General features: G+C 39.4%; 1 protein-coding gene across 4 annotated transcripts; it reads right to left on the bottom strand.

The window, feature by feature from the left end:
* Nucleotides 1-26,038, bottom strand: ZBED4 (zinc finger BED-type containing 4). Of its 4 annotated transcripts, XM_035559416.2 has the most exons (4): nucleotides 25,818-26,022; nucleotides 20,067-20,144; nucleotides 10,647-10,896; nucleotides 1-5,342 (listed from the first exon to the last, which is right to left on the bottom strand). In XM_035559416.2, exon 4 carries the CDS (start codon nucleotides 4,934-4,936, stop codon nucleotides 1,418-1,420), a length of 3,519 nt encoding a protein of 1,172 aa, XP_035415309.1. In that variant the 5' UTR covers nucleotides 4,937-5,342; nucleotides 10,647-10,896; nucleotides 20,067-20,144; nucleotides 25,818-26,022; the 3' UTR covers nucleotides 1-1,417. The 4 variants fall into 4 exon arrangements, with proteins under 4 accessions (XP_035415309.1, XP_035415311.1, XP_035415310.1 ...); XM_035559418.2 differs by lacking the exon at nucleotides 10,647-10,896; XM_035559417.2 differs by lacking the exon at nucleotides 20,067-20,144.
* Between the last annotated feature and the right edge of the window lie 1,601 nt (nucleotides 26,039-27,639).

Raw genomic sequence — 27,639 nt, 5'->3', positions numbered from 1 at the left:
ATCCTTTAAAAAAAAAAAAAAAGGCAGTGTTGACTACCACTAGAAAATTGCAAATAAAATGTTTAATTTCAGAAACTGAGTTCACCATTTATAAATACACTAAAACATAGTAAATGCAAAATTAGATTAGGCATAGGTACAGTATTTTAACAAAGCTACAACTTTTCTAAAAGGTCATAGACAAATGATGACTTGTTTCCCAAAAAGTAATGAAAACTGAAAGGAGGAGATTAATCTTTCTAGAGTTAAAAAAAACATTGGAGAACATTCCTTTCAAATTAAAATGCTGGCTATTCTTTTTCCCACCTTATTTGAAGTTTTGAGGGCTCTATATCCCATTTGCCTGATGGACTGTGACAGTTAAGAACCAACCCTACTACATAAAATTCTAAGCAGTGCACCGTATCCATAAGGCTATTACTGAAAATCAGAAGATCGGTTATTTCTGTACTAAGAGCTTTAAGATGGGCTGTCCTACACAACTGAAATTACTTTAAGAATAAGAGCTCAATTTTTACAATCGGGAGCCTTAAAGTTTCGATGCACTACAGATTAGAAAAGGTTTTAGAATGACATTACAGTCTTCATCATAAATTCCTTGCTTTTTTTTTTTGTACATGGCATTAAATAACAAGCATTGATTCATAAACTTCGATAAACCTTCCAAAGAGCTTTTATAAATAATGAGATTTTTTTTTTAGTTCATTTAAAATGTAAAACCTGAACAGGAGAAGCCAGGATGGGAAGCTTTACTACAGACTGCTGGATAACCGATGTTCCATATCATCTCAAATCTAAGATTTGTTTTCAGATACTAAGTCAATAGTCTCCTGTAAAAACACCTTCGTCCATAACGCTTCTTAATTTTATAAGTACTTTTGGGCTTGCAGTTAAGAACATTACATAATAAAAAGATGGCTCGAACCCCATCTTTCATCTACAGCTTTCTTTCGACAACTACAAAAGCTGTTTTGTTGCAATTAAAGCAATGTTCAACTAAAATACAGTACCTGGTTTATGGTTTTTACATAATAATTGAATAAAAAACTACAGAATAGAACTGTTTACATCTTTTTTTTTTTTTTGCCATTCTATTAAAACAAATGACTGAGCTTTTTTAAAGTTCATTTACAATTATGGATTAAAACCTACATAACTTTGTATAATTTGACAAGACAGGCTATCTCTAGTATGAACTTTTAAAAAACATATATACAATATCTGGCCTGAAGTACTATGAATAAGGCACATGTAGACATATTGAAAGCTGAAAAAAAAAGGAACTAAAATTTGGAATTATAGTCACTGATTAGATGTCATACATGGCCCCTATTGGAGCAATTTAACAATCCAAGTTACAGATAGTTAATATCCAGTGAGCAACAATAGATTTAGTCTAGCAGTTTGTTCATTATTTTCAATACTGGAAGTATATTAAAGGAAGATTCACTTTCAAAAAGATAAGTTTTTCGAAGTGTTCAATCATTAACCTTGATTGACTAAAGTTGTTGCTTTCATTGGATGTATTGAACAATCTCTCTGAAGGAACAATGCTTGGTGGGCAACCCAAGAACCTGACAGCCAATTTTGACAGTACTGGCCAAGATGATTTCTTAAAGTTCCAGTAAGTTAGAGGATCACAGTTATGCTCAAGCACTTCTTCCTCCAAGTAAGAAAGCACCATGTCTTCTGGTAACTTTGCTCTCTCTTTTAGGTCTTTCGTTTTCTTCATGTCACCCATGAGTGACCAAAGATTATCTTCCCCATATGAATTTGTAGATGGTGAACCTATATCACATCCATTGGAAACAGGTTTATCATCTTCTGAGGTAGAACTCATTATTTCCAGCTCCCTGATTAAGTCGTGTTTATATTGTTCAGCCTCCTCTTCTGTAAATAAGGATGTTTTATAGCGGGGATCCAGAAGCGTCGCAAAAATGTACCTTGGATCATGAAGTGTGGAGGACAATCTACTCACCATAGCCTCTTTCAAAGATTTCAGCATGGTATCTATGCCCATTGTTTCCTCAAATAGCATTTCTATTTTCCTGTTAAGTATGTGAATCATTGGAATCACCTGGCTTAAAGTAGACATGTGTGTACTCATCTCCCTACTTGCAGCTTCGAAAGGCTTGAGAGCATGACACACTGACTGCATAACTTCCCACTGATCACAGCTTATTAGCTCCCGAAAGCTGCACTCTATTGACATTTCATCAATTGCTCTTTTCTGTTCAATAAGACGTTCAAGCATATGAAATGATGTATTCCACTTGGATGGAACATCTTGTATAAGCTGATGCTGAGGCAACTCGTACTCTTTTTGCAGCTCAGCTAACTTCTCTTTTGCTTTTGCTGACCGATGAACACGTTCACAGATCTTTCTTGCAATACTAAGCAAATTCTGAACCATTCTCTGGCTTTTAATAGCCTCATTTACTATGACGTTAACAGTGTGACTGAAACATTGTACACTTGAATGATCACCTTCATTTAAAGTTTTTTCTATACTCTGATTATCAGTAACAGTAATCCCAATCTGAAGACCAATGGAAGTAATCCATGTTTCCCACCAATACTCTAACTGCTTTTGAATACTGATTCCATTGTAGTCACAATCAATCTGTGATACATTTAATAGTGCTGAACAATGGTAATCCTCACACTGTGGTCGAAATGAAGACTCAAACGTTACCCAATGAGCTGTAAGGGTTAGATATTCTCGTGTTTGGTTGCTCATCCATATTCCGGATGTAAAATGGATCACTCCACTTTCAGCTTCTTTAAGATGTGAAATAATTATTTGTTTTACATTATCATACATATTGGGAATTGCTGTCCTAGAAAAGTAAGATGGAGAAGGTAAAGAATACTGAGGTTGCAAGTATTCAAGCAGCCTGTTAAAGCCAATGTTGTCTACAAAAGAATATGGCTGAAGGTCAAGTGCAATCATTTCAGCTACAAGACTTGTGATTTTTTTGGCAACTGGGTGAGAGTCACAAAATTTGTCATTGGTTTCATCAAAAGTTGAAGATGCTAATAATTCTGTGCTCAGTGGCATGTGATTATCCGTAGATGAGGATAATACAGTCTCCGAGACATCAGTTTTTAATACATTGTTATGAAACCGCTGCAAATGTCTAAGAAGGCAACTTGTGCCTAGATTTGTTGGCTTTTTCCCCCTACTTATTGTACGTCCACAGTGCATACATATTACTTTTGTTGAATCTGCAGAACAAATTGAAAAATGATTCCACAGTTTTGAGGTCTTCTTGCTAGTAACAGGAAATATAATTTGATTATCATGTGTAACCATCGTGGGCAAGTCAGTCAACTTTGAGGATGAACATTCTGCAGAAGCCAGAGTGGCATAAGGAGAATTTGCCAAACTAACATCAAGACAGCTCTTTTGGTTTCCAATTATATCGGGATGGCGTCTATATAGATGTCTCATCAAGCAGCTTGTGCCCACATCTCCTTTTTTACCACGACTTATCATACAACTGCAGTATCTACATACTGCTTTTAGACTGTCTGCAGGTGACAGTGAAAAGTGATGCCAGACTTCTGATTTAAGTCTTTTCATTATCCTTTTATTTTGCTGAAATACAGCAGTAGGTTCAAATATTAGTGGACCTAATCCCTCACACTGTTTCTCAGGTGAGGAAACAAAGGAGACTTCACCTATATCATCAGAAGATGACAGCATTGAGTCTTCCACTAGAGCATCTCCAGAAGAGAGATTAGTATGGATCTCCTCAGAGATTCTGTCTGGAGAAGAACAAACAGAAGTTGGTTCTTTCATTAGTTTTCCAGGAGAGGATGACATAGAATTCAGATCACTATCTGAGGGTAGTAAAGAAGGCAACAGCGTTGGTGGTGCAGTGTAGAGAGGTGGTATGCTGGTACCACCTCCATTCTCTTGCAGGACAATGGAACGATGGGCTCTCCACATGTGTCTTATCAAACAACTTGTTCCCAGGTCTTTTCCATTTTTTCCTCTACTGAATTCATTCATGCAGTGGATGCAAACAGCTTTAGAATTATCTAGAGGTGATAAATAAAAGTGTTTCCAGACAGCAGATCTCCTCCTAGAACCCGATGTGCTCTTTGGAATTACAACAGTTTTTTCTGCTACGTTCTCCACAGTTTCATCATACTGGTTGTTGGGTAGCTGCGGAGATGACCCAACCATGACTTCTTCTTTGTTGCATTTTTCAGAAACTGAGAGATCTGCTATTTCTTCAGAAGAAACAATAGAAACAGATTCCTCAATTATTCGATCTGGAGATGGTATTTTAGAAGCCATTTTCTTGACCAGCTTTATAGGGGATAACATAGAGCTCAGATCTCCAACATCTGTGGACTGAGGAGGCAGTAACAACGTAGGTGAAGGAAAGGAGGATATACCTGGCATACTTCCATTTTCTTGAATTAGTACAGTAGGATGGGCTCTCCTCACGTGCCTCATGAGACAACTTGTACTTAGGTCCTTTTCATTTTTACCCCGACTAAATTCTTTCATACAGTACATACATATTGCTTTAGTGCTATCTCTAGGAGATATAAAAAAATGGTTCCAAGCAGGTGACTTTTTTCTGGAGCTTATGTTTCTGCTGGAAAGAAGGCTTTGTGTCACAGCTTCCATTGCTACATCATACAGCGTACTACTATACTGAGAAAAAAGAGATCCATAATCATCTTCGTTTTCTGTGGATAAATATTTGCTAGGGTTGTTGCTAATAAAGTTCTTTTCTTTGTCTTCTTGTTCATCACTGCTGTCTGCATGTTTGAAATCATCTTGTTCTGTCTTTATATCCATTCGTTCTAGAGTACAGTTAATGGTGTCTTCCTCTTGCTCTACTTTTAAGTTATTGATTTTACCCAAGACAAAATTACCATCCATTTGGGGGCAACCTGATTTACTGTTTTCCATGCCTGACAAATTCTTCTTGCCAAGTCTTCATTTATTAATAAATATAGATAATTTAAAAAGATTATTTAAACTTTGATTAAAGTAATATATCTTGTATACTGAGTGCACAGACACAAATGTGCGTGTTAAAATAATCTCTGGTTTATGAATTCTGTATCCGTGTTGTACACAAGCAAATATGATTAGTCATAAGATTGCATTAAAAAATTATAGACTTAATTAATGGAATCTCATTTTTTTCCCCAGGATCAGGACATTTCAGGTCATAGATGACTGTTCTCAAAGACAGCTACTGTTAAATGCTTCATGTTGTAGACATAATCCTAAAGAATGAATGTTCTATTTTCTTGGTCAAGGAAGCCATTCTGTTCATCTTGGTTGGACAACTCTGATTCCTTTGCACCATCTAGAAATAAAATAATCAGAAGACAAAGTTGACTAACACATTCTAAATAACTATTGTAAACATCAGCTGAAAACATGCACTAGATGTTCTGTGTGTTTTTTTTCCCCGCACTTTCTTTAAGGTAAAAAGAATTCAGCCAAATGCTATTCACCTTCCCCTCCCCCCTAAAACAAAACAATTTATTCAATGAATCTATGGTGGGCAAATGCATGTCTACACACACAGCACTGGACCAACTTTGTCAAAATCTAGAGTCCAAGCATCACTTTTGCATTTGCTTGTACATACATACACCTCACCCTACATCCTAATTCAACCGCTGTGTAATACATACGTACACACGCATATATCCATACAGCCAACTATATCCATAGATACATATAGAAAGACAAGCAGGCATTTAGTCATGTTAGCAACAAAATATGCACTTAAGAACAAATGTAAATGTTCTCTGGTACATGTGAACCCTTCACTGTTAACAGCTGTGTCTAAGAAAATACAATCTTTTGCAATAAACCTTTGTAAGGGTGTCCAGCATTTAGTTATACTCATCTCTGTTCCTCTGACATGGTCCACATGGTTATATTCACGCCATAATGCTCCCAAACAACACCATAGCATAGAAACGAGCTACTTTTTGACTTTCAGGATTAAAAACTGAAATGCTTAATTTACGATAACTGGGCTATGCAAATGCTATATATACACACTGAGGTCACCCAATAGCAACAACATCACTCAGAAGCAAAGATACATACAGGTGCATATGCTGCTGTCCAGTGCAGCACTGCCAGCTCAAGTTCCCTATGTATCTAATAGGAGAAATCCCATTTACACCAAGACACCAAGACAGCTAATTTCCCTCATGGGCAAGGATTTCCCCCACCAACAATTCCAGTACAAAGAGCTGGTCTTGAAGATGCATATTTTTTATATATATATATATATATATATATATATATATATATAAAATCAATCACTGAGACTCAAAAAACAAACAACCCCCACCAGCCCCACACAAGCCCGAAGATGTCTGCTGTTGTCAGACCCTTCTTTTCTTGATTTTTTTTTACTACAGTTTTACCAGGATTCTAAATTTTGCCAAACCCTCACTTATTCTTTTGCATCATTAACATAGTTATTGATATCTTTATTAATGATGGCAAATATTTTTTTCACCACACAGCCGATGCTACACTATCCAGTCCAATTTGTACAAAATGGATTTTATGGGACTTTCACCTAAACTGAAGATCAAACACACAAATTTAAATTGGATATTTTAAAATTCTTGCACAATTTTCATGTGTTACTCAAACACAAGGAGGATTTCAACAGACAAAAGGTGAGATTAGTCACAGCTACAAGACACGATACGTAGATCGAGGTTGTACTCGCACAGAGTTTTTTCCTTTGTGTCAAGACCTATGTCATATCAGCTTTGTAATTCTCTACGGTCTGTTTGCATGAGAGGTCAAAAAGAACAGCTAGGAACTCTGGTTTTCCATGGATTTCAGACTTCTGTAAAACCTATTGTAGTAATAACATTCTCTCTTTTCCTGTGCAGTAGAAGGGGCTGGGAAAAGGAGGAAGAATCAGCTTATTACAGCTATCTTAAGAAAAGGGAGATGGAGCCATCAAAACTTTCGCAAAGAGGAAAGCAGCCACTCTGCCTTTTCTTTCTGTGAAAGTTTTAGAGTTTCTGCTCTGCCTTTCTCGGGGGAAGGAAAGAAAAAACACATATATTCAGACACCAAAAGAGAACTCTAATTCTGGGAAAAGTAAAGGAAGAGACCTAAAGAAGAACCTTCTTACATTTCTAAGAAGATCTATCTCACTATCACACTACCTGGTACTCTCCACAGGTTTGTAAAATTACATTTAAGAACAGTCCCAGCAGCAGAGATTAAATTGACATCACTCAGTATAATAATGACTGAAACTGAAGCTAGTAATCACACATGTTGATGATATGGAAGCAGGTGCATCTGGGATGAGGGAGACAGTGTACGACAGTCAACATTTTGAATAGAAATCAAACAGGATTTTTATATTTTTCATCTGAATTTGGATCTATTTTTTGAATCTGGAACTTGTACTGCAAACATGCAAAATCATGAATATATAGGAAATTGTTGTGACATGGGATCACAGAACAGAAAGGCTCACAAACCATTCACTCCATGCAGAGCTTACAGAACGTAAATTATGCATCAAGCACCAAGCTACAGCAAGCACATTACAATTCTTTAGCTAGATCCACAGAAAACAAGTATCCACCAGAAGCTGATGCTGAAGAAGTAGAGCACAATTTCTTTGCCTAAGAACAGGTACTGGTATCTCTAGCTTGTAATTTCTTTTGTACGAGGAAAAAAAAATACAACAAAAAACACAGTTCTAGACTTTTAACAGATAAATCCATGTAGATACTTCACTTGTCCTGATAACCACTTACTGCTTAACACAGTTAAACATAAGGTAGCTGTAATGGGAAGATTTGGAAGACTGATAAAGGAGACCAACTGCAAGGTTCATAACAATACCTTACTAGATTGACATTCATTAACAATAAACATTGGCAATGGTTGGTTCTTAATCACTAGCAATCATTATCACTACATATTCAAACAGTTAGGTCCTAATCATCTTATCCTATATTAGCATTGAGTACACAATACCACTGTGATGATGCCAGGCAGTTAAACACTGATGGCTATGGTACCTGATGGTCTGATCATTTGCTGAAGCAGAGATAGACAGGCAAGGCAGCTATTTAGACTCAAAGCAGGAATCATAATCACCGTGGTAGACATCTTTCTTCTCAAATGTTCCTTCCTGTTGCTTGTGGTTTCTAATGCTTGTCATCTCCTTTACCAAAAAAAGGGTGTGGGAAGCAATCCCATCTGCTCCTGGCATGACTTATCTCATTTTCTTTACTACCAGAAACTGTTCTGGTTCCACCAGAAATCCTTACTGCTTATTCAGAACCCGTTGGTTTTATCTGAAGATTTTACTTCTTGTTGATTTACATGTTCTTCTGTCCCGTTTGTGCAATTAAACATGGCTCTCCATTTGCAGCTATATATTATTTCTATACTTATGCTTATCTGTGATGTAAAATGCTTTCATGATGTTAGGAGGGCTAGGCTATCAGCACTGTCACAAAGTACTTGCGTACTGTGGCTGGTTACACTACTGTAGTGTAGTTATGTCTATGTTTAAGGCAAGAAGTAATTAGTTATATCCAGTCTAATTCATGTATGTGTTACAGGTCTCTGCATAGTTTACTGGACACGACTGCTGCCTTCTAGGTCTGCAGAACAGCTATTATTAGATGAGATCAGTTAGGGCTGCTATATCCCTTCCCAGGAAATCCTCAAAGTTGGATGCCCCTTGGAAAAAATACATGCAAAGTCTTCTATCTTCTTTCAAACACCTAAGTCTGATCTCTGTTACTTTGAGTGTTACTACATCAGACTGTAAAATTAAGCCAAACTCCCTCCCCTCAAACACCCCTGAGGGTATTTCAAACCAAATTTTCTTTAGAATATAGTCCTCAAGACTTGCAGGTGTAGAAAGAATCTCTGCCTCCCATGCCTATTCCTTGCAAGGATCGATCTGTTTTAAAAACAAACACAACACTCCATCCTATTTTAAAATTTTATAGTACCCTAGAATAAAGTATGAATTTGCTTATTACCACCTTCAGTAGCTTAATTATCATTGGACACAAACTACTCAAAGTTAAGAACTGCTGTTAAACAAACAGGACATTCGAGGAGAAGGAAAATTTCTTCAAAGGTACAGAAGGCTACAGGCAGTCAGCTCAAAATTAGAATGGATTTATGTCTTTGAAATCTCCTCAATTAGATACAGGCAAGCAATAAAAAAAAGAATTAAGAGTCCCCTTGCAACAAAAATCTTCAAAGAAAATAAATGGAAAGAAAATAAACTACAGAACAATTATCTACTCAAATCTGCTCTCAGACTATTAGTTCTGAAACGGCAGTAGACAGTCAGTGGCTTGCTGTGGTCAGAAGCCTGCAGAAACATTTTATAGGATTTTCCATTCAAAATTGGATTACTTAGAGTGTACAGTGGTTGACAAGAAACGTCAGGAGAATGTCACTGATCTAAAGAGTGCCACATCAGACTGCCGTGACCTGAAGAAATCACTACTGAAGGAAGGGGGGCAAAAAAAGAAAAACATTGGTGTCTTGGGATTGTGTTAATATGTCTACATGTTACTGTACAGAGAAGTATGAAAAGCGTACAAGAACACTGAATTATGAGCAGATTATTTGTAAAGCAGACCATGCCCTGCAAGTTTAAAACAATTTCAGACTGAGTAGTCAGGTGCTAAATCATGGACTTGATTACATTACAGAATGCAACTAACTGAAAGTAGTTGTCTAGAGAAAATAGTTTAAAACTACGAACTTCAAATTATTACCTAAGTGCGTAATGTAAATATAGACACGCATGCACCTGTAAAATGCAAGGGTAGAGGTTTCAAGAAAGATGCAAAAAGTGGAGACAAAGTGAAAGCAAAACTATTTACTAGTTTCAAAGATCAAAAGCAGCGATAGATTTTTGGGAGTCAGAAACAGATAAAAATGTATTAAAAACAATTTGAAGAAATGGATGGCAGTTTTGGAATAAATGGTGCTGATCTTGTTTATTTTTAGAAATGTACAGGCATCATCATTAAGAGTGTCAAATAAAAAGAAAATCCTTAAAAGCATACAAGCAGTGAGGAGGAGACACTTTAATAAATTATTATTAGCTTACACTTCAATGCCAGGTACTATGCTAATTAAAGAATATTTGATAAAAAAACAACTAACCAAAAACCCGTAAAAATAAGCAAACAAATTTTTATAAATGTATAGCCTAGAGAAACCTTACTGGCCTTCCATATTACAAACCCCTTGAAGTAGGGAAACAAGAACAGCAAGAGATTTTTTTCTACAGCAACTTACTCTGACAATCAGTCACAGCTCACCCATACATACAGTTTGCAAGATACTGAGTGATTAAGACATGGTATTAGAAGAGACTGCAAAATTAACGTTAGTTATACTCTGCCAGGAGGTGGGTCCTACACTCAGGTCTCACTGAAGTTCACAGGCACCTGCACAGAAATACAAGCATGAACTAGTGGATGCAGCTGAATAATTAGGATCAAAGTAGAGAAAGTTAGACTTAATAAAAGAAACAAGTTGTTCTGGACCTAATGACTTGTAGAGGATTGTTGGAAGAGAAAAAAAAGAGGAAGTAAAGCTAGCTTTACTATTCCATTACCTTTCTAGACACCTGAAAGCCGGAGACTGCAGCTACTTCCTTTAATCCAGAATGTCTATGAGCTGCACTCCAAGTTATATTAACCCATAACTTCTGTGGTTTTATGAAGGTATTCTCTCCAGCTTGCAAAATACCCTCTCATGTCTGCAACCCCAAATGCTCCATCTGGACGCAAAAGAGTAAAGTGTGGAAATAGCACCATCGATGCTGCATAATGTTCCTTGTTGACAGGAATACTCTTCACCCTAACCTATTATTGAAACAGAATATAACAATTAGGACAAATAATATTATAATTTCTTATTAACTTCATATCAAAGATTTGAAGTTTACTTCAAATTTGTGTACTTCACAGAAACTATGTAAAAAAAATCCAGTGTATGTTAACGTAATGGGAAACAATCACCAAATTCGTATCCAAGTCAATTAAAAAAAAAAAAGTATAAACAGAAAAAAAATGATGGAAGCTATTACTCTTAAAAGCACTCTTTCTGGAGGAAAAGACAACCACCCTGTGGTCAAAACTGAAAGTATTTTTATTGAAAGTTTTAACAACATATACTTTTTTTTCTCTACTTTTATCTTTAAGATTGATATATGGAAGTAGTGAAAATATAACCTTTTTGAATATTCATAGAATCACTTCATTTGGAAAAGACCTCTAAGCTTATCTAGTCTGACCTTTAACCTAGCACTGACAAGTCCACCATTAAGCTGTGTCACTAAGCTCTATGTCTACACATTTTTTGAGTACCTCCAGGGATGGTGACTCAGCTACCCTCCTTGGGCAGCCTGTTCCAATGCCTCACAACCCTTTCAATGAAGAAATTTCTCCTGATTACCAACCTGAATCTCCCCTGGTGCAACTTGAGCCCATTCCCTCTAGTCCTATCGCTAGTTACCTGTGAGAAGAGGCTGACCCCCAGCTCCCCACACCTTCCTTTCAGGTAGTTGTAGAGAGCAATAAGGTCTCCCCTGAGCCTCCTCTTCTCCTCCAGACTAAGCAACCCCAGTTCCCTCAGCCGCTCCTCACAGGACTTGTGTTCCAGACCCTTCACCAGCTCCGTAGCCCTTCTCTGGACATGCTCCAGGGCCTTGATGTCCTTCTTGTAGTGAGGGGCCCAAAGCTGAACACAGTACTTGAGGTGCAGCCTCACCAGAGCAGAATACAAGGGGATGATCACCTCCCTGGTCCTGCTGGCTACACTATTCCTGATACAAGCCAGGATGCTGTTGGCCTTCTTGGCCACCTGGGCACACTGCCGGCTCATGTTCAGCCAGCTATTGACCAGTATCCCCAGGTCCCTTTCCACTGGGCAGCCTTCCAGCCCTGCTGAGAAATAATGGTATCTAGGTTTAGCTCTTGTTCAGGCACAAGCTACTTGGTCTTGCAAAAGTCTAAATTTTTTCCCTACATAACCCTAATCTACTTAGGATGCCTGTAATACTTTATCTTCCATCTTTCTTTTCTCTTCTGTCTATTCCACCATGAATTTTGAATTTTACAAAGTCACCTTATCACATGGCTCATCCATCAAGGTCTCATTCTCACTAAGGGTCTCTAAGTACTCAAGTACTCCAGATACAATTCTTTTAAAAAAAAAGACAAAAAATAATAATAAAAAAAGTTTTTGTAAATATTTTTGAAATTCTATTTTGGATTGAGACAAACATTTTGGTATAGAAAAATCCTATTATGTCCTACGGGACATTCACAAACAGTTTTATATGCTTGTGTAAATAAGAAAAGACTGTTTCAGCTCTCAGACTGGGGCTGGTGTTGGGGAAAAAAAAACATGCAGTTAACTCCCAATTACTTCCCAAGACTGAGGATTTTCTGGGTGGTGGCCAAGCAGGATGCAACACGTAGGAGCTGTACCAGGCTTGAAGGCAGGAACCAGGCAGCTCCTGCTGGACAGAACAGGACAGCATCCTGGCAATGCAGCTGATGCCCTTAACTCCCACATCCCTGAAGAGAAGAGAAGCCAGGACAATTCATAGAGAAAGTAACATATCCAGAGTAGTGCACAAGGAGGGAGACGAAAATATACTCCGGAAAGTCATGGGACAAAGGTACATGCTTAGGGGCTCGGGATACAAGGCAGAAAGAATGAGAGCCCTCCAAGGAAGGTATGTGAGCTCCAGTGCTCCCTGTCCTGACACAAAACAGAGACCTCTGATTTCTCAATGCATAAAGATCATTCATGCCTCTTCACATGGATAAAATCCTCAGTGCTTGGTGTAAGCTGCGGCCTAAAGCAGTCATTCAACCCTGTCAGAGAAAAAACATGTTGTGGAGAGTTGTAACTATCATCATGAGAGCTGGGTACGCAACTCTAATTAGAAAGGCAAGAATTTACCTAAAGCACAGAGACTGAAAAGTTACAGAGACTATCAGCTACGTGTAAATACTCCCCCTTTACTTGCCTCCCACCCCACAAAACATTAAGCAATTTTACTGGGAATATGGATTATTTTATATTTAGCCTAATGATAGACCAGCTAGCGTCAAGTCACACTTCTTGGTTTAGAAGTTTCTGGACTCCTCTCTCTCCCCTCTATTTTTCCTGCCACTACTAAATGCAAAGTAATGCACGAAGATAATAATCAGCAGCACAGCTCAGAATTGACACTTTTTGTCTCAGGCTCTTGCTAAAGGGACAGTGTCAAGTTAAAATCTAACCAGCACATGGAAGGCAGGTAACATTTCATGGAATGTCCATGGAACTCTGTTTACCCATCATTTTCAGATATTCCCTGAAGCCTCGGGAAAGATTCAAGAAGTGGAACTCTGTTTCTGCCATAGCTCCCCCTGCCCCAGTTTTGTACATGTATCTCCATCGCGAACCCTAAATTATCTGTATCTCAGTGTAAGGAGAAAGATGTGAGCACCAGCTCCCCCTTCAAAGAACTATACCTGCTCTACACTGATGCATAAAAGATGTGAAAATAATTCATTAAAACAGCAAAGCTAAAGAACAAACAGTGTGAGTATGGTAACAGATCAATGTTACAACCATTTTTAAAAATACTTCAAAATATACGTAAAGCAGAAATGAAGTAAGGTTTCATTCTCAAAAATAAAATAAAAAAAAAAGTTCTTCTTACTCTTCTCGTACCAGCATATCCTCAATCACACTACCTTTACAAAAGATAGGGATATTGTTTTTCTAATATTATACATTTGCTATTCATTATTTTTGAAGTCTGATATAAACGTGGGTGTTTGTGCTAGTGTGCACATTACTCACTTCCAGCTGACGTTAGTTCTTGCATCCCTGTTAAGCGCCCAGACAGATTTGTTAAACATGCTCAGTACCCAAATATTTCATCTGACCTCAATGGCACAGGCTGACTGCTCAGCATATTTCAGGATAAAACAAGCATCAGATATAGGCCAAAAATTAAACTGACTTATGGAAAACATCAGTCTTCGTCACATATTTGTCAATTTATTAAATATTCATCTATTTGAATACTCAGCCTCCATTACCTAGCTTTAAGCAACACCATGTTTTAAACACTATAAAGCCCATAGCACAGAAATCCATATTCCATGATTTCAAAAAGCATTTACTTCAAAAACAAAATAAAAACACACAGCTAAGACTAACAATAACAAAAACATCGAATTTCATCTCTGTCTAAACAATCCCATTCCAAATTTATATATAAAAAATAAATATCATCACCTTGTTGTATGTACCACCATACATAATATTGCACATCACCACACACAGTAACACTACTTATACCTACAACCACCTGATATGCCTATAACTGTTGCTATTTTTTTTCCTTAGTGCACTAAAAATACCAGTGGATCTCAAATGGGGCTATCTTCCTTCACATGTCCTTTGCTAACTTTCCATAGCTGCACACCATAAGAAAAAAAGTAGGTTGTACATATGCTAATAATTTCTGTCACAGCTTTTACTATGAGATTGCTCATTAAAAAAAAAGACACAGATTTGTCATGGTAAGTAAATTATGTCAATATTTGTCTATGATCGAAACTGTCTCTCGAGTTGAAGAACCTTCTTTCTCATTATCTGGTGTGATGCTACTGAAGCAAAGCTTTCAGGATCCATTTCTATGCTACTGTTCACACCTACCAAATGGCAGATCTGCCTGTCACTTGTTAAAATGCTGATGCTTTAAGTACTGATTTCAATAATTTTAACGGAATTTTCATAAGTCTTACGCATCAGTTCAATGTTGCTTCAAGTGAAAACAACAGATTTTGCTTCTCTTTTGATATTATCATTTGTATTTTAAGACAAATAAGTATTACATGCTAATAAAATGGGGGTAATTCTTAAACAATGCTAGGAGAAAGTTTCATTAAGAAAAAAAGTTTTGGTGGTTTTTTATTTTTTTTTTTTAAACAGCTGAAGTATGTGCTGTTTAGCCTGTAGTATTTTTTAGTGTAGGACATCAGAGATGCTTTCAGTATCTCATGTTGTACAATTTGGGGCTGAAGGGAGGGAAGACGAATGAAGGTTCCAACAACAAAATATGGGGTTAAAACTCAGAAGATAAAATAAGAACAGAAGTAGGGAACATGCATCAGTATTATCGTGGAACAGGAAACAAAGCACAACCAAAAACATAGGAAAAAGAGATAAGTTCTGAAAGAATTAAAGACAAAAGACAAAACATTTATTCCGTGTTGCTAGAGAAGAGCAATCTGCTTTCAGAAAAGCGTCAGAAAATTCAAAGCAAAGCTCCTCCAACACTTCTTTCCCCCCAAGTGATCAATTCCTCCGTCTAGCCCATAGGTCTCTACTCTTCCTCCTTCTGTGCAGTATACAGCTGAGAAAACAAGTGAGATAGGATTAGGACAGTATTCTTTTTTTTTTCTTCCTCCTGATAAGTTTATCTTCCTATTTTGCAAGGTACATATGCTTTTGTTATATATATATATATATATATATATATATATATATTTTAGGATGTCTATCTTGAAGCCCAGCAAGAGTGAAACCTTAAGAACTTTAAGGACTATTCCAAAGAGTTAAAAATGAGACATCTGAAAGGGAGAAAACTGATGGTTACAAAGCTGAACAAGTAGAATAGCAGAGAATGAGAGAGAAGTTTGGAGATGTATGCCATGCCTAGAGTAGGGTAAGACTTCATGGAACTCTTGCTGAAAACATCTAAGTATTAAGAGAAATAAAGCCTCAAAAAATATAAATACGATCTTTAACAGAACATATAACTACCCATTAATGCAACTTTCTGTTCATATTAATGCCAGTTAGCTACACGTCCTCAGATAGTTTCACTTGTGCTATGGAGAGGTTTTCCATTATTTACTTACATCCTATTTGTATACATGTAATAAGACACAGTACTATGTTTTTAACATACAGGTGTATCCTAGAACTGTTAGCTTCTGCGTATCAAGGCAGGTTAGTAAGAGGACACAATTCACAGTCCCTGAAAAGACAGAAAATATTTTCAAACAGTAGTTTACATACTTCATAAGGATTTTTACAGCCACGTTTAATCATTCTTTTGTCACAAAATTTTATTTCAAATCAAGTTACCCTAAATTGCAAATGCTTCTCTGAAGAAACATCTCTTCTCTGTAAAAATTCTTTTTTCTTCCTCAAATGACGATTTGAAGAAATACATCTAGTTTTTACTTGATGCAAAGAAAAACCCATCTACTTTACTAAGTATAACAGAAAATAACAATCACAATACCATCCAAGATAATTTTACAAGATGAGTTTAGAAGTACTGTTTTGCCAATGAGCACAAGAACAGGAATAAGTCCCATAACACGTGCGGGCATAGTTGACCATACCCATGATTGGGGTGAACATTTTAAAGCTACTTTTAAGTATTTTTTGTCATTCAGTGTTTCTAAGGAAACTGTATGAACACCATTAGGAACTGACATATCCATCTGATATCCTGGTTTAAAAACCCAGTAACTTCAACTCTGACCCTCTTAGAGCAGGCATTCCAATTCATAACATGGGGGAGAAAGAGAGAGAAGTGTGCAGAGGCCTTCCGTTCGCTTGCCAACGAGCCTGTGCCTAGCCTCCACGACAAAGGGTCTTTTCCTCCTCAGCCTCTTTGCAGTTCTCTTTGCCTTCTTCCAGACAAGGTGATATTTTGCTGCAAAGACGCAGCTGACAGGCAAACCAGCCAGGAAAGCCGGCATTGTTTCCACTAGCACCACATTGAGCACTAGCAGGAAGTCCAAAAAGACACTCCTGTCCCTGGCAAACAAATAGCTTAGTCTTCTTCCCCCAAAAGAAATGGTTTATAGAAGAGCTATACTGTTGCTGTAGACTCAGATTTTAATTTGAGCAAACAGGATTTTGCTCAGGGAGCTAATGAGAAATACAATTTTAATTAAAAATAAAGCTTTTTGTAGAACTTACCCTAACAAATGCAAAGCTTTAATTTCTGTAATGCAACCTGTAATTTAAATAAGTTTTACAGAATACAGATACGTGAGTGTTTTTTTCAGAGCACAATCTAAGACATTTTTAGTACAGGAGCAGGTAAAGAAAAACAGCCCCTGCTGTTTCCATTTGCTTAATTTCTACCATTACACAAAAGCCAAAATAATCATTTCAATAAACCCAATGTTTTGTAAGATATGCAAAAGGGAAATTAATAAAAACATTTAGAGCAAGGGGAAGGATGGGGAAGCTCTTTGTTCTTTATGAGCATCACTGTGTTTCCTGCCATAAACAGATTACAGTCTCCCCACAGCACACGAAATCACAGAGGATAACTCCACGTTACTAGGAAGGGAAAAGAAGAAAGCATCCTCAATTTCTCCGATTTCCCAGAACCAAATGCAAACATACTGCCAACAGCATGGTTTGCCCACTGCTCGGCTCTCTGAAAGTTGGCCCACACTTCATTCAAGTGGCTACTGATGCGAGTCACAATAAACAAAAACCTTCCATGTAATGAGGATTACCCCATTGCCTTCTGTTTTCTCTTTCTGCCTGTGGATATCCTCCAACAGTGTTATCAGCATATCATGTTCCCACCTCTAATGCAGAAGAAAAAAAGAAAATACAATATGATTGCCATCACCTATTTCAGCATGTCTTTGCAGTCAATAATTAAATTTCTTAAATGAGAAAGGCTGCCAGAAGCTAGGAGCCAAAAATTTGGCGGGAGCTCTAAATAGGCAGCGTATTCAGAACTGCCCTTTTCCTCTCCACCTTCTCATGACACATCAAGGGATCTATGAGATCCCTTTAATCAGGAACTAGATCTTCTTCAATGATCTAAACTGCACATAAAAGCTACTGCATTGAATATGTGCTCAAAGGCTATAATTCTTATACTGCATGTTAAAGGATGCAGAAGACCTGTAATATTTCCAACCTACTGAAACAAAATTTTAACATCTGGACAGATTAATACTTCCATCTTTGTTCTCAGGAAACTTTTCAGCTCTGTGTTAAGTACCCATCCTTCTAAGAGTGCCTAATGAATCACTAATGAAGAAAACATCATCAACAAAAAAAACACTTGCAAAGTGCTAGCTCTCCAGGCCATGCTACTCAGCTCCAGGAACTAGTATGCAATAACTAATTTGTTCACGATATGCTGTATGGGGCAATCTGCAGCGGTAAATCACATCAGATATCACATATTGATATGCTGAAACGCAAAGGAAAAGCAAAGTCAGCCTATGACTACCATGCCAGGAAGCAGAAATCTTTTTATGTGCAAGCTAATTTGATAGAGCAGAAAAGCAATCCCCAGCAAAAAGTAGTATGAGACCGCTTAACATATTATATATTTGATATATTTTATGATCCCCAAAATAATCATGCAAAAGTGACTGCCTTCTATTAACCCTTAACAAAATAAAGAAAAACAAACAAACACTTTGTTGCAAGGAACTCAGACTATGCTGTATGAATGCTCTTTTAGGCCGACTAAAATTACCTACACTCTATTCCACAGTGTTCACAATATGAACTTCAAAGAACCACATAAATATGACAATATGTAGGTAATAGAATGTATATGCCTTTCTATTGGAGCTCATATTGGCATTTAACTTCTTTAAGAGTAACTACTTACAGATTTTATTACCTACCAGAACAATGCAGCTTACTTCAACTGGATTATAGTTCAAAAATAGTGCTTGAAGATGCTAAGACAAGATACTAATTTTCAGTTGACAAGTAGTACTAAAGGGGATATTCTCATTGGAGGCTTTTAACCTTGAGGGCCACATTAGAAAGACACTTTAGGTAGAACTATAAAAAGCTACAGTGCTTGACATCATATAATGGAACAGTGCAAAGCATAAAACGACCCTTCGATGAGCGTATCAGGATTCATCGTCAAATACGTGAGTGAACTTTTGGATATTCTGGCAAAAGCGACATAGCCTCTTTTATCAGATTGCTTTACAGTGGTCAAAAACTGACTCGAGATGGTGCTGCAAATGGTGACTACACTCTCCTGTTATTTGGCTATGCTATTGGCTTGGAAAGCACTAATAATTAATTTTTGCTTATACTTGACAATGAAAGATCCACAAGCAGACTTAGTATGTAACAAAATTCCCCACATCTTCTGTATGTGTCACCTAGAAAAACCTTCCTTCAAGAAATGAATGTGAATCATACTTTTATTTTTCTTTTCCTATGGAAGCCAGAGTCTTGGATGACCCCACCGAGACTTTGTAGCTCAGTGTTCTACCTGTCTTAAACCTTTTGTCGACCTGTTGCTAACAGGCATGTTAGCCAATGATACAGACAGCTTAAAAGTTTAAACAAAACAAAACAAAAAAAAAACAGTTCAAATCAAGGGAAGAGCATTATCTGAAACACTATAAAAGAATAACACCTATTGTTAGGCTACATATAAACATTAATATAAACGATTTTTTCATGCATGAAAATAATCTTACACTTCCAAAAATCTTTACTCACAGCTCAAACTGAATATATAAAGAAAAAAACGTTTGTGACAAAAACCGTAAAGAAAATACTGACGTTTATTCTATCTACGAAGATGCAAAAACGTGAACAAAGCAAGTATAACTGGAGTACGGGACGGATGTAGGGCATACAAGTTACTTCCCCCTTTTTTAAGGGGTAGTCTGGAGGATAAGGATGTATATATAACCAGCTGTTACCACAGAGTAGAAGGTGCACCATAAATCATAAGCTGGTTACTATTATTGTAACACTGTAAAGATAGCCAGGCTTCCAAACTTATTTTTTAAATCTCAGATACTCACACAAGCTGCCTGCTAAATTACTAAATTCCATACAAGCTAATTTATATATATGATTATTCATACACTTTATCCATCGGCTTACTCTAAATTAATACTAATAACAACGATCACGCAAGACCCTAAACAAACAAACTGTCAATTAGTTCACTGAGGGGAAAAAAAAAACAACTTACACATCTGTTCCACTGCATGCAGGAGGATTCATTTCAAGTTAAATACTTGTTACTCAAACTTAAAGATGATGATTGTATCTAAGGAAAAGAAGAAGGTAATTCTTTTTAATAGAATTTTTTAGTCACGTTAACTGTCACAGTGGCAAGTCACAGGATGTTTCAAGTTTAGGTCATAGCTCCAGGAGCTGCACTTATACGAATAGCTCTCCCCTTTTTTCAAGATCCCTAGTCTTCATAGTTGTCAAGAAAAGTTAGACATTTTCAACTCTAGAGCACCAAAGCAAAAAATAATAACGACATTAAAAGTCATTTATTGTACACGTCTTGGTGTTGATCCATAGATATTTTATTTTTATTTTTAGGCTTAGAGGTGACTGTGTGGCATTTCACTCTCCGGAATGAAAGAAACCAAGGCAATATACTCACTTCACACTGAAGTGGTCAGAGCTACACTACATTTCAAGGTAGCTTGTAGGCACCTGTTAACGCACTACGGGATTCATCTGGCAGCTCGTTATGCCTTCCTTTCGTGAGCTAAACACACTGCTTACACACTGCACCCAGCATGTGTATTAACCAACATGCAATAACACGGGGTGAGCACAAGATTATCATTCCCCGTGTATAAGAAAGGAATGACTAGAAGTGGAGCACATTAAGTCAGGTATTTTGGCTTAGAACCAAAACCCGCCAAAACAGTCCAACACAGGACCTATTTTTGGAGTTTTGCTTCTCTAGCCCCACTGACTACACAGACCTGAGCATCTTTGTGCCAGAGTACCCCCCTGGCTGTTTCACTGCCCCAGTGCATTAAAAAACACCAGGACATCTTTTTGCTATCTTTGAAAATCCAGTACAGCAACTTCTACTCAAAATCTGAACACCAAAAAAAAAAAAAAAAAAGCTGGATTCTGCAGTTTAATGGCCACGAAGATACTTTGTCCTTTTCTTCTAAAGACGATATGGACCAAGCATCAACAGGGTTCAAGCCAGCAAAGCACTTTTCCCAACAGTCAACGCTTCCTGCACATGTTCAGATCGTTAGGCAGAAACACATGTCTACAGATTTATATTTCTTGGTAAGCAGAACACCTCTCAGAGGAAGGAAAGTCCTGATTGCTTGCTTACAGTGCATTAGCAGATGAATTACATGTAACCTCTTTTACTGACATTTTCCATTTAAAAATACCTCCATACTCCCTATTAAGCAAGTGAAAACATCTCCAGAGCTCTGTGGCCAGCTAATTTGACTGTTAAGAAGAGACACTTTGGCTGTCCCTTCTACAGCAAACATTTAAATAATGTACATGAGGTAGAAAGTGTCAGCCAAGGTGGCCAGGACCCACCCCATTCCCAAGGCTCATCAGGCAGGGTTAGGGAACTCTCCAGAGATGTGGATTCAGCTCCTCAGGGCAAAGAAGGGAAGCTAACCTGGCTCTCCCACATTCCTCGCAAGTGCCACTGCCATCGTGCTACAGGCAAGAAAGGGTACAAATAACGTGTCTTTATCCTTCCTTGTGTCTTTAAAAAAAAAAAAAAAAAAACACCCCCTTCCCCTCTCATTCTTTCATTTGTTAAAGACGCCTGTAAAACAGTTTCAAGCTGGGTCAAACATTTCATTAAATTCAAATTAATATTTGGGTTCTCTTCATTGTTTCTTCTAGCAAAAAGAATAACAAAGAAAAAGTCATTGTAGCTGGATCTGCTCTTCTTTTCTGTGCACAGAACACAAATTTAGAAAACTGCATACAGAACCACAGCAACAGATAAACAGCATAATTATTGAAATGCTAATGAAATGAAGACAGTTGAGGCAAAACCAGTACAAATTCTTTGATCACTGTCATACAAGACAATTACTAGTATATTATTAACTTAAAATACCTTTTTCCATACATTTTGTATAGAATTGCAAAGAAGTATTTCTAGAATATATCACATGGGCCAAAACATGCCTATTTTCAGCCAGAAACTTCAGGCTATTGACTACTGAAATCCAGAACTGGCTTTTGTATTAGATGTACAGAAAATCAGAGCACTTGGAGCTACAATGACTCCACCACACCGAGGGAAAAATATACCTGTATGGCAGGTATGTTATATATGTAGTGACTGCAAACTACCAGGCATGACTTGAAAAAATGAGATATTCGACAAGCTTTCAGAAAGCCATAAAAATGAAGTAGCAAACCTCTAAACCTTCAACGAATGATTGTTTGTTGCTTTGTCATTACAAAGCAAAGTGGGAGGGGAAAGAGGAGAGAGACAGTAGGCAAGTGTGCAGTAGTGGCTAAAGAGCACACAGCTTCCAAGTTTAAATAAAGATAATGGTAAGTAATACTTCTTATGTCAACATCCACTGAAAATTAGTATTACACAGGTTACAGGAAAGACTGATGCTGCACTCTCTAACATGTTGTTCAATATCAAAAATTCACAATTTGTTCTGAATGATTACATTTGAACAGAAATGAGGACCTTAAAAAACAGGGTCCTTTCCTGCTTTTATTTTAACAGACCATCACATTATGCTCTGCCTCATCACAAAAGAAACAAAATTCTGTTACCGTGTTTAAACTATTTATCACTACATAATTTAGGATAGCAGTTTCTACACTTTGGGAAAAAATTATAAAAGTTTTAATTGTTCTTAGTCCTTCTGTGTGCTTAAGATTCCATCTTTCACTTAAAAGTTACCTTTAGGCCACAGAAACTACAGCATTTTTTCAGCAATTGGATGAAATTAAACAATCTCACAGTTGAGAAATGCTGAAAGAAATTGATGATGCCAGTAGCAAATGCAAAATAAGCAGCCGAAGCTGTACAGAAAACAATGTCCTTTTGCCACATGCAAGAGGACACCTTTCTGTGAAGCCTATTTGGAAAGCGTGCACCAGAACAGCAAACATTATGCAAATCACATTTGTTTCTGATGATACTAATAAAAATACTTAAACTCTCCTTATTTAAGAGAAAGTCAGATAATGATGAATTAAACACTATGGCCTACACTGTGCAAAATCCACAACTAAACTGCCTATAATAGTGCTTCCTACCTAAAAGTAAGCTAATATACATGTATAATCATATTTATTTGCATAAAGCAGATCTTAATTGTGCATTACAGTGGCAAGCCCATAACACAATATGCTCCTTTCGAAGATGAGAACTCCTGCAAATGAAAGGCAAGCCTCAAAAGACAGGATTTACAAAATGCTCCCTTATAGAGACTCTATGGTGAATAGTGGTAAAATGTAGCTAAGTGTTCAGAGATATGGCCCAAAACATTTGCATTCCTTAATTTAAAATTTCTCAGAGCCACAAACAAATCTCAACGAAGTTACTACGGTTAGGGTTGTAGAAAATTTGAATCAAACAACTTCCAAGAAAAAGGGAAGGGGTAAAAAGATACAGCAGGCTCAAAGGCCACATAAAATAGCAACTATTCCTTACGGCCCAAGAGTTTGCCAGGACTTCCTCCGGCAATACCTAGTTCTTAAGAATTGATGGATAGAATGATGTAATTCATTCTACATTACGTATAAGACGTTAAGACATACATAATATTAAATAAACATCTGTGGAATTCAGCTGCCCTCTTACATTCCCAAATTATAAGTTTTAGTGATGTACTGTGCATACTAAAGTAGCTCCCCCCCTTCCCTAACCAGCCATGACCCCACGATACCGGCTGTTCTGCAAACACAATTCTCGCTCAGGATATTTGCGGACTATGTTTAAGGTGTGTCAGAACAGCCAAACAGAAACAGAGGCCATAGCATGCCAGGTACCAGTAGCACAGCACTACTCTTAAGCTGATCACCTTCTAGCCTTCCACCACTGCAGGCTTGGACTTTCACCTTACCATTGGGGATGCTGCATCCGCAAGAATTTTGCTTGATACAGAGTACCAGTAAATGATGACAGGTGTTAGAAAGTACAAATGTTTAGGAAACACTTTCCTCTGAGATGCTCAGCTGAGTTATTTCATTTCACATATTCTCAACCAATTCTTAATCCAGAGAACTTCTACAGCATAAATTCCTCAACATCTGTTAAAGTAGGAAGACACCAGCAACACTGTAAATCCCAAGGGACAGAGATATCCGAAGACAGAGGAACTTGCAGCTCCTTGACTGTTGGTCTCGTCTGTAGCAGACAGCACTCACATTTGTAAGAGTCCACAAAAGGATTCCTCCTGCTTTTAACAGACAATAAAGTGACAGAAGATTTTTTTCCTCCCCCAAACCAAACTCCATAGTAAATAATAACTAGAAAGCCCCTGCCCAGTATTTGCATAGGACTTTTAAAAGCAAGTTGGTATCTTGGGGATGCTTGATAAAGTCTTCCAGGCTTCACTACCCCCAGCACATACTCCACAAATGTCCCCCCAAAGGGTGCCTGTGTTTGAAGGGAAATGTTGCATTCCTGAAGGTAACCTTCAGAAGGAAACAACTGTGTTCCCTCTCTTTAAAAGCAAAACATGCACATACACCATGGGCTATGCGGAAGACAGCACACAAGGAAAGCCTGAGGAGTATGTTTATGTTACAGGGGCTTGAAAGACTTTCTCTGCTTGGCTTACAGTTGCAGCATGACAGCTCATGCTGAATTCCTGAAACCTCTCAAAGATACACCCCAGAAACAGCACACAGCCGCTTCTAACACAGAAGCGCCAGGGAGAAGGATGGGGGAGAGCAGACCTTCTACGCTGCAAAGCCAAACGCTTAAACTTCACGATAATATACGGAATCGTTATTAAAGCAAAACAGGCCTTTGACTGTTTTAAATTCTCTGGGATTAATGAGTGTTTTTACACTTTTAGCAGACCGCATGTGCGGCAGACAGCTCTAGCGCGCACGGCACCCTCCAGCACCCAGTGAGCACCGTAACACAACCGGCGCCTGCTGTCAGCAGCTGTCTCGGTGCAGCCCTAGGAGTTACAGAAGACATTTTTAAACAAAACCAGGGCCCCAAAAGTAAAAAAAAAAAAAAAAAAAAAGTGGGGAGCAGAGCAGTTCAGCCCTGCAGACTCTCCACACACACCTCCCCTGAGCCAACACCGGCTCTGCCGAGGAAGGACAGGGCTGCGAACTTCACAGGAAGAGATGCGCTGTTTACACTGCCACCGAAGCCAGCGGCGGACGCCTCCCCGGTCCCGGGGGGGGACATCTCCTGGGACTGCCCGGCCTTTTCGGCCCCGGGGCCCCGCGGGCGAAGCCCTGGCGGAGGAGCCCTCCCGCAGCCCACACGCCCCGGGCCCTCCGGGATGGGGACGGCGGCGGCAGCCACATGGCGGGGCCCCGGTCCGGTGCGAGCGGGGACCGAGCCCCACCGGGTGCCGCCGGCCCGGCCCGGCCCAGCCCTCACACAAAGCCGGCCGCCTCCGGCCCCCCCCAGCCGCCAAGCCCCCGGGGAGCGGCGACCCCCGGCGCAGCCCCCGCCCGGCGGAGCCCCCTCCCAGGGCCTCGCAGACAATGGAGCCCGCACCGCGGGCCTAGTCCCCGGCTTCCTGCGCCGCCCCGCCGCCGCCACACGCCCCCTGCCCGGCCTGGCGGCGCTGTCCCGCGGGCGCTCCCGGCCGGGACGGGGGGGGCGCACCGGCGGCACCGCCACCGCCGGGCCCGGGGCGCGGAGCTACGGCGCGCAGGCACCGGCACCGGGCGGCGGAGGGGAGCGGGGCGGGGAGAGCCGACCCGCCCCGACCGGCCCAGCCCGGCCCCCTCCCGGTGCCGGAACGGGGCCACTCACCTCCCCGGGCGGCCGCCGCAGGGGAAGCCGGAGGTCGCCGCTGCCGCCGCCGCCCGGCCGGGCCCGAAGGGGTTAAAAGGAAGGGCCGGGCGGGCCCGTCCCATTCATTAGCCGGGCGCTTTGTCTCCAGCCGCCGCCGCCGTCTCCGCGGCGCTCAGCAGCCTGCCCCGGCTCGGCCGCCACAGGGCGCGCTGCGCAGGCGCCGGGCTCCGAGGGGCGGCACCGCGGCCGCCGCCGCTGCCCGCCCGCCCGCCGAGCGGCGGCACGCACGACGCACAACATGTCACCGCGCCGCAAAATGGCCGCCCCCGCACGGGTGGCGGCGGCGGGGCGGCTGCGAGGGCGGCGGGGACGGGGCCGCTGCTGTGTCTGCTGCCTGCGCCTGGCGGGGGGTTTGGATCTGAGCTCCTGTGTGGCCACCGCAAGGAGAGGCGTTCAGGATCGATGGTGTCCGTGGTGTCAGTTCCTGCTGGCTTGGGATCCTAGCGCTCTCCTGGATGAAGCTTCTGCGGTTCTGGTGTCTGGTTGTTGCTGGCTTGCTGCCTTCCGTGGTTGGGAAGGATTGGTGAAGGTCCCCAGGTGGACCGAGTGGCCCACGCTTTTTGTTCGGGGCAGGGGGTAAAGTGGGGTGGGTGCTGGTTTTTAATGTATGGAGAGCAGAGTGAAGACATGGTCTGGTGAGGCTTTCGCATTTGTTGTCAGATTCCTGGTAGCAGTCATAGGCATCTATTACTTTGACTTCAGTGTCATCAGTCACGATAACTCGCATCTTACCTTTGGCAGGAGAAAAACAGTAGCACCACTGATGGTAAAATCCTTTTTTGTTGTTGTTGTTCTGTTTTTTAAAGCAATGCTTTGTTTTAAATTGAGACCGTGTTTAGAGAGAGAAATTTATTTTCTTCAACCGTTATATTTAAGCAAGAATCTCTTTCTTGATCTGAAGTGTCTTCATCAGTTAACTGACTTTTTTTTTATATTTTTTTTAAATGAACAAATTGAGGCAATAATGTCTTAGTGGATGTATGTCTGCATATGGGGGGGGGGAAACAGCTGATCTTTTTTCAGTTTGAAACAGTGGAGCTCTTGATCATTTTTCTTCACTCTTTGTATGGCTTCTGTAGTATTTGCACAGCCTTCTAAGTGGATGTTGCTGGTCAGCATAAAGTAAATGATCTGTTATAGTTAGTGCTTCCTTGGGAAATCTCTTGCAAAGTTCATACGCTACTCAGACTTGAAATAAAGTAGGTATTAGAGTGTGTGCTGACAGTCTTTCTTCATTCCATAGTATAACTTTTTAACTTATGTTTTTGCAGTTGAGCTGCTACTATAGAAAATTGAGGCCAAGTAACTTTGAGGCCAAAGTAATTTGAGACAAAGTTACTCTAGCTTGCCCAGTTTCCACTGTTACAAGAATGCATTTATATGGATACAGCTGCCTAAAAACAGAGTTTGGTCTTGGCCAGGTCTGTCAGACTCTGTAACAGACATGTGGGGGCTTAGCTAAGAAGGCTCTATCACCAGTCTCTTGACTAGCAATCATGGTGATTATTTAACATGCAATAATAACAAATGGAAATATATCATCTCAAAAAGCATCTCTTAGAGAACTATAAAATCGTAACAACATGTTGAACGTTACTTGGAATTATAGTTACTCTCACCACACAATGGAAGGCATGACAACATAAGAATATGTGACAACTTTTTTTTTGTAATAGTTATGACTTTCAAGAGTTTTCAATTTATAGTTGAAAATTGTACAGTAAAATTAAAAAGAATGACAATTCATTTTGTACTCTCCCACTGCACATTCCTGATTCTG

Source organism: Cygnus atratus, chromosome 1 (assembly GCF_013377495.2).
Source record: "Cygnus atratus isolate AKBS03 ecotype Queensland, Australia chromosome 1, CAtr_DNAZoo_HiC_assembly, whole genome shotgun sequence".
Classification (NCBI taxonomy): Eukaryota; Metazoa; Chordata; class Aves; order Anseriformes; family Anatidae; genus Cygnus; species Cygnus atratus.
This window is presented reverse-complemented; position numbering and strand designations above follow the sequence as displayed.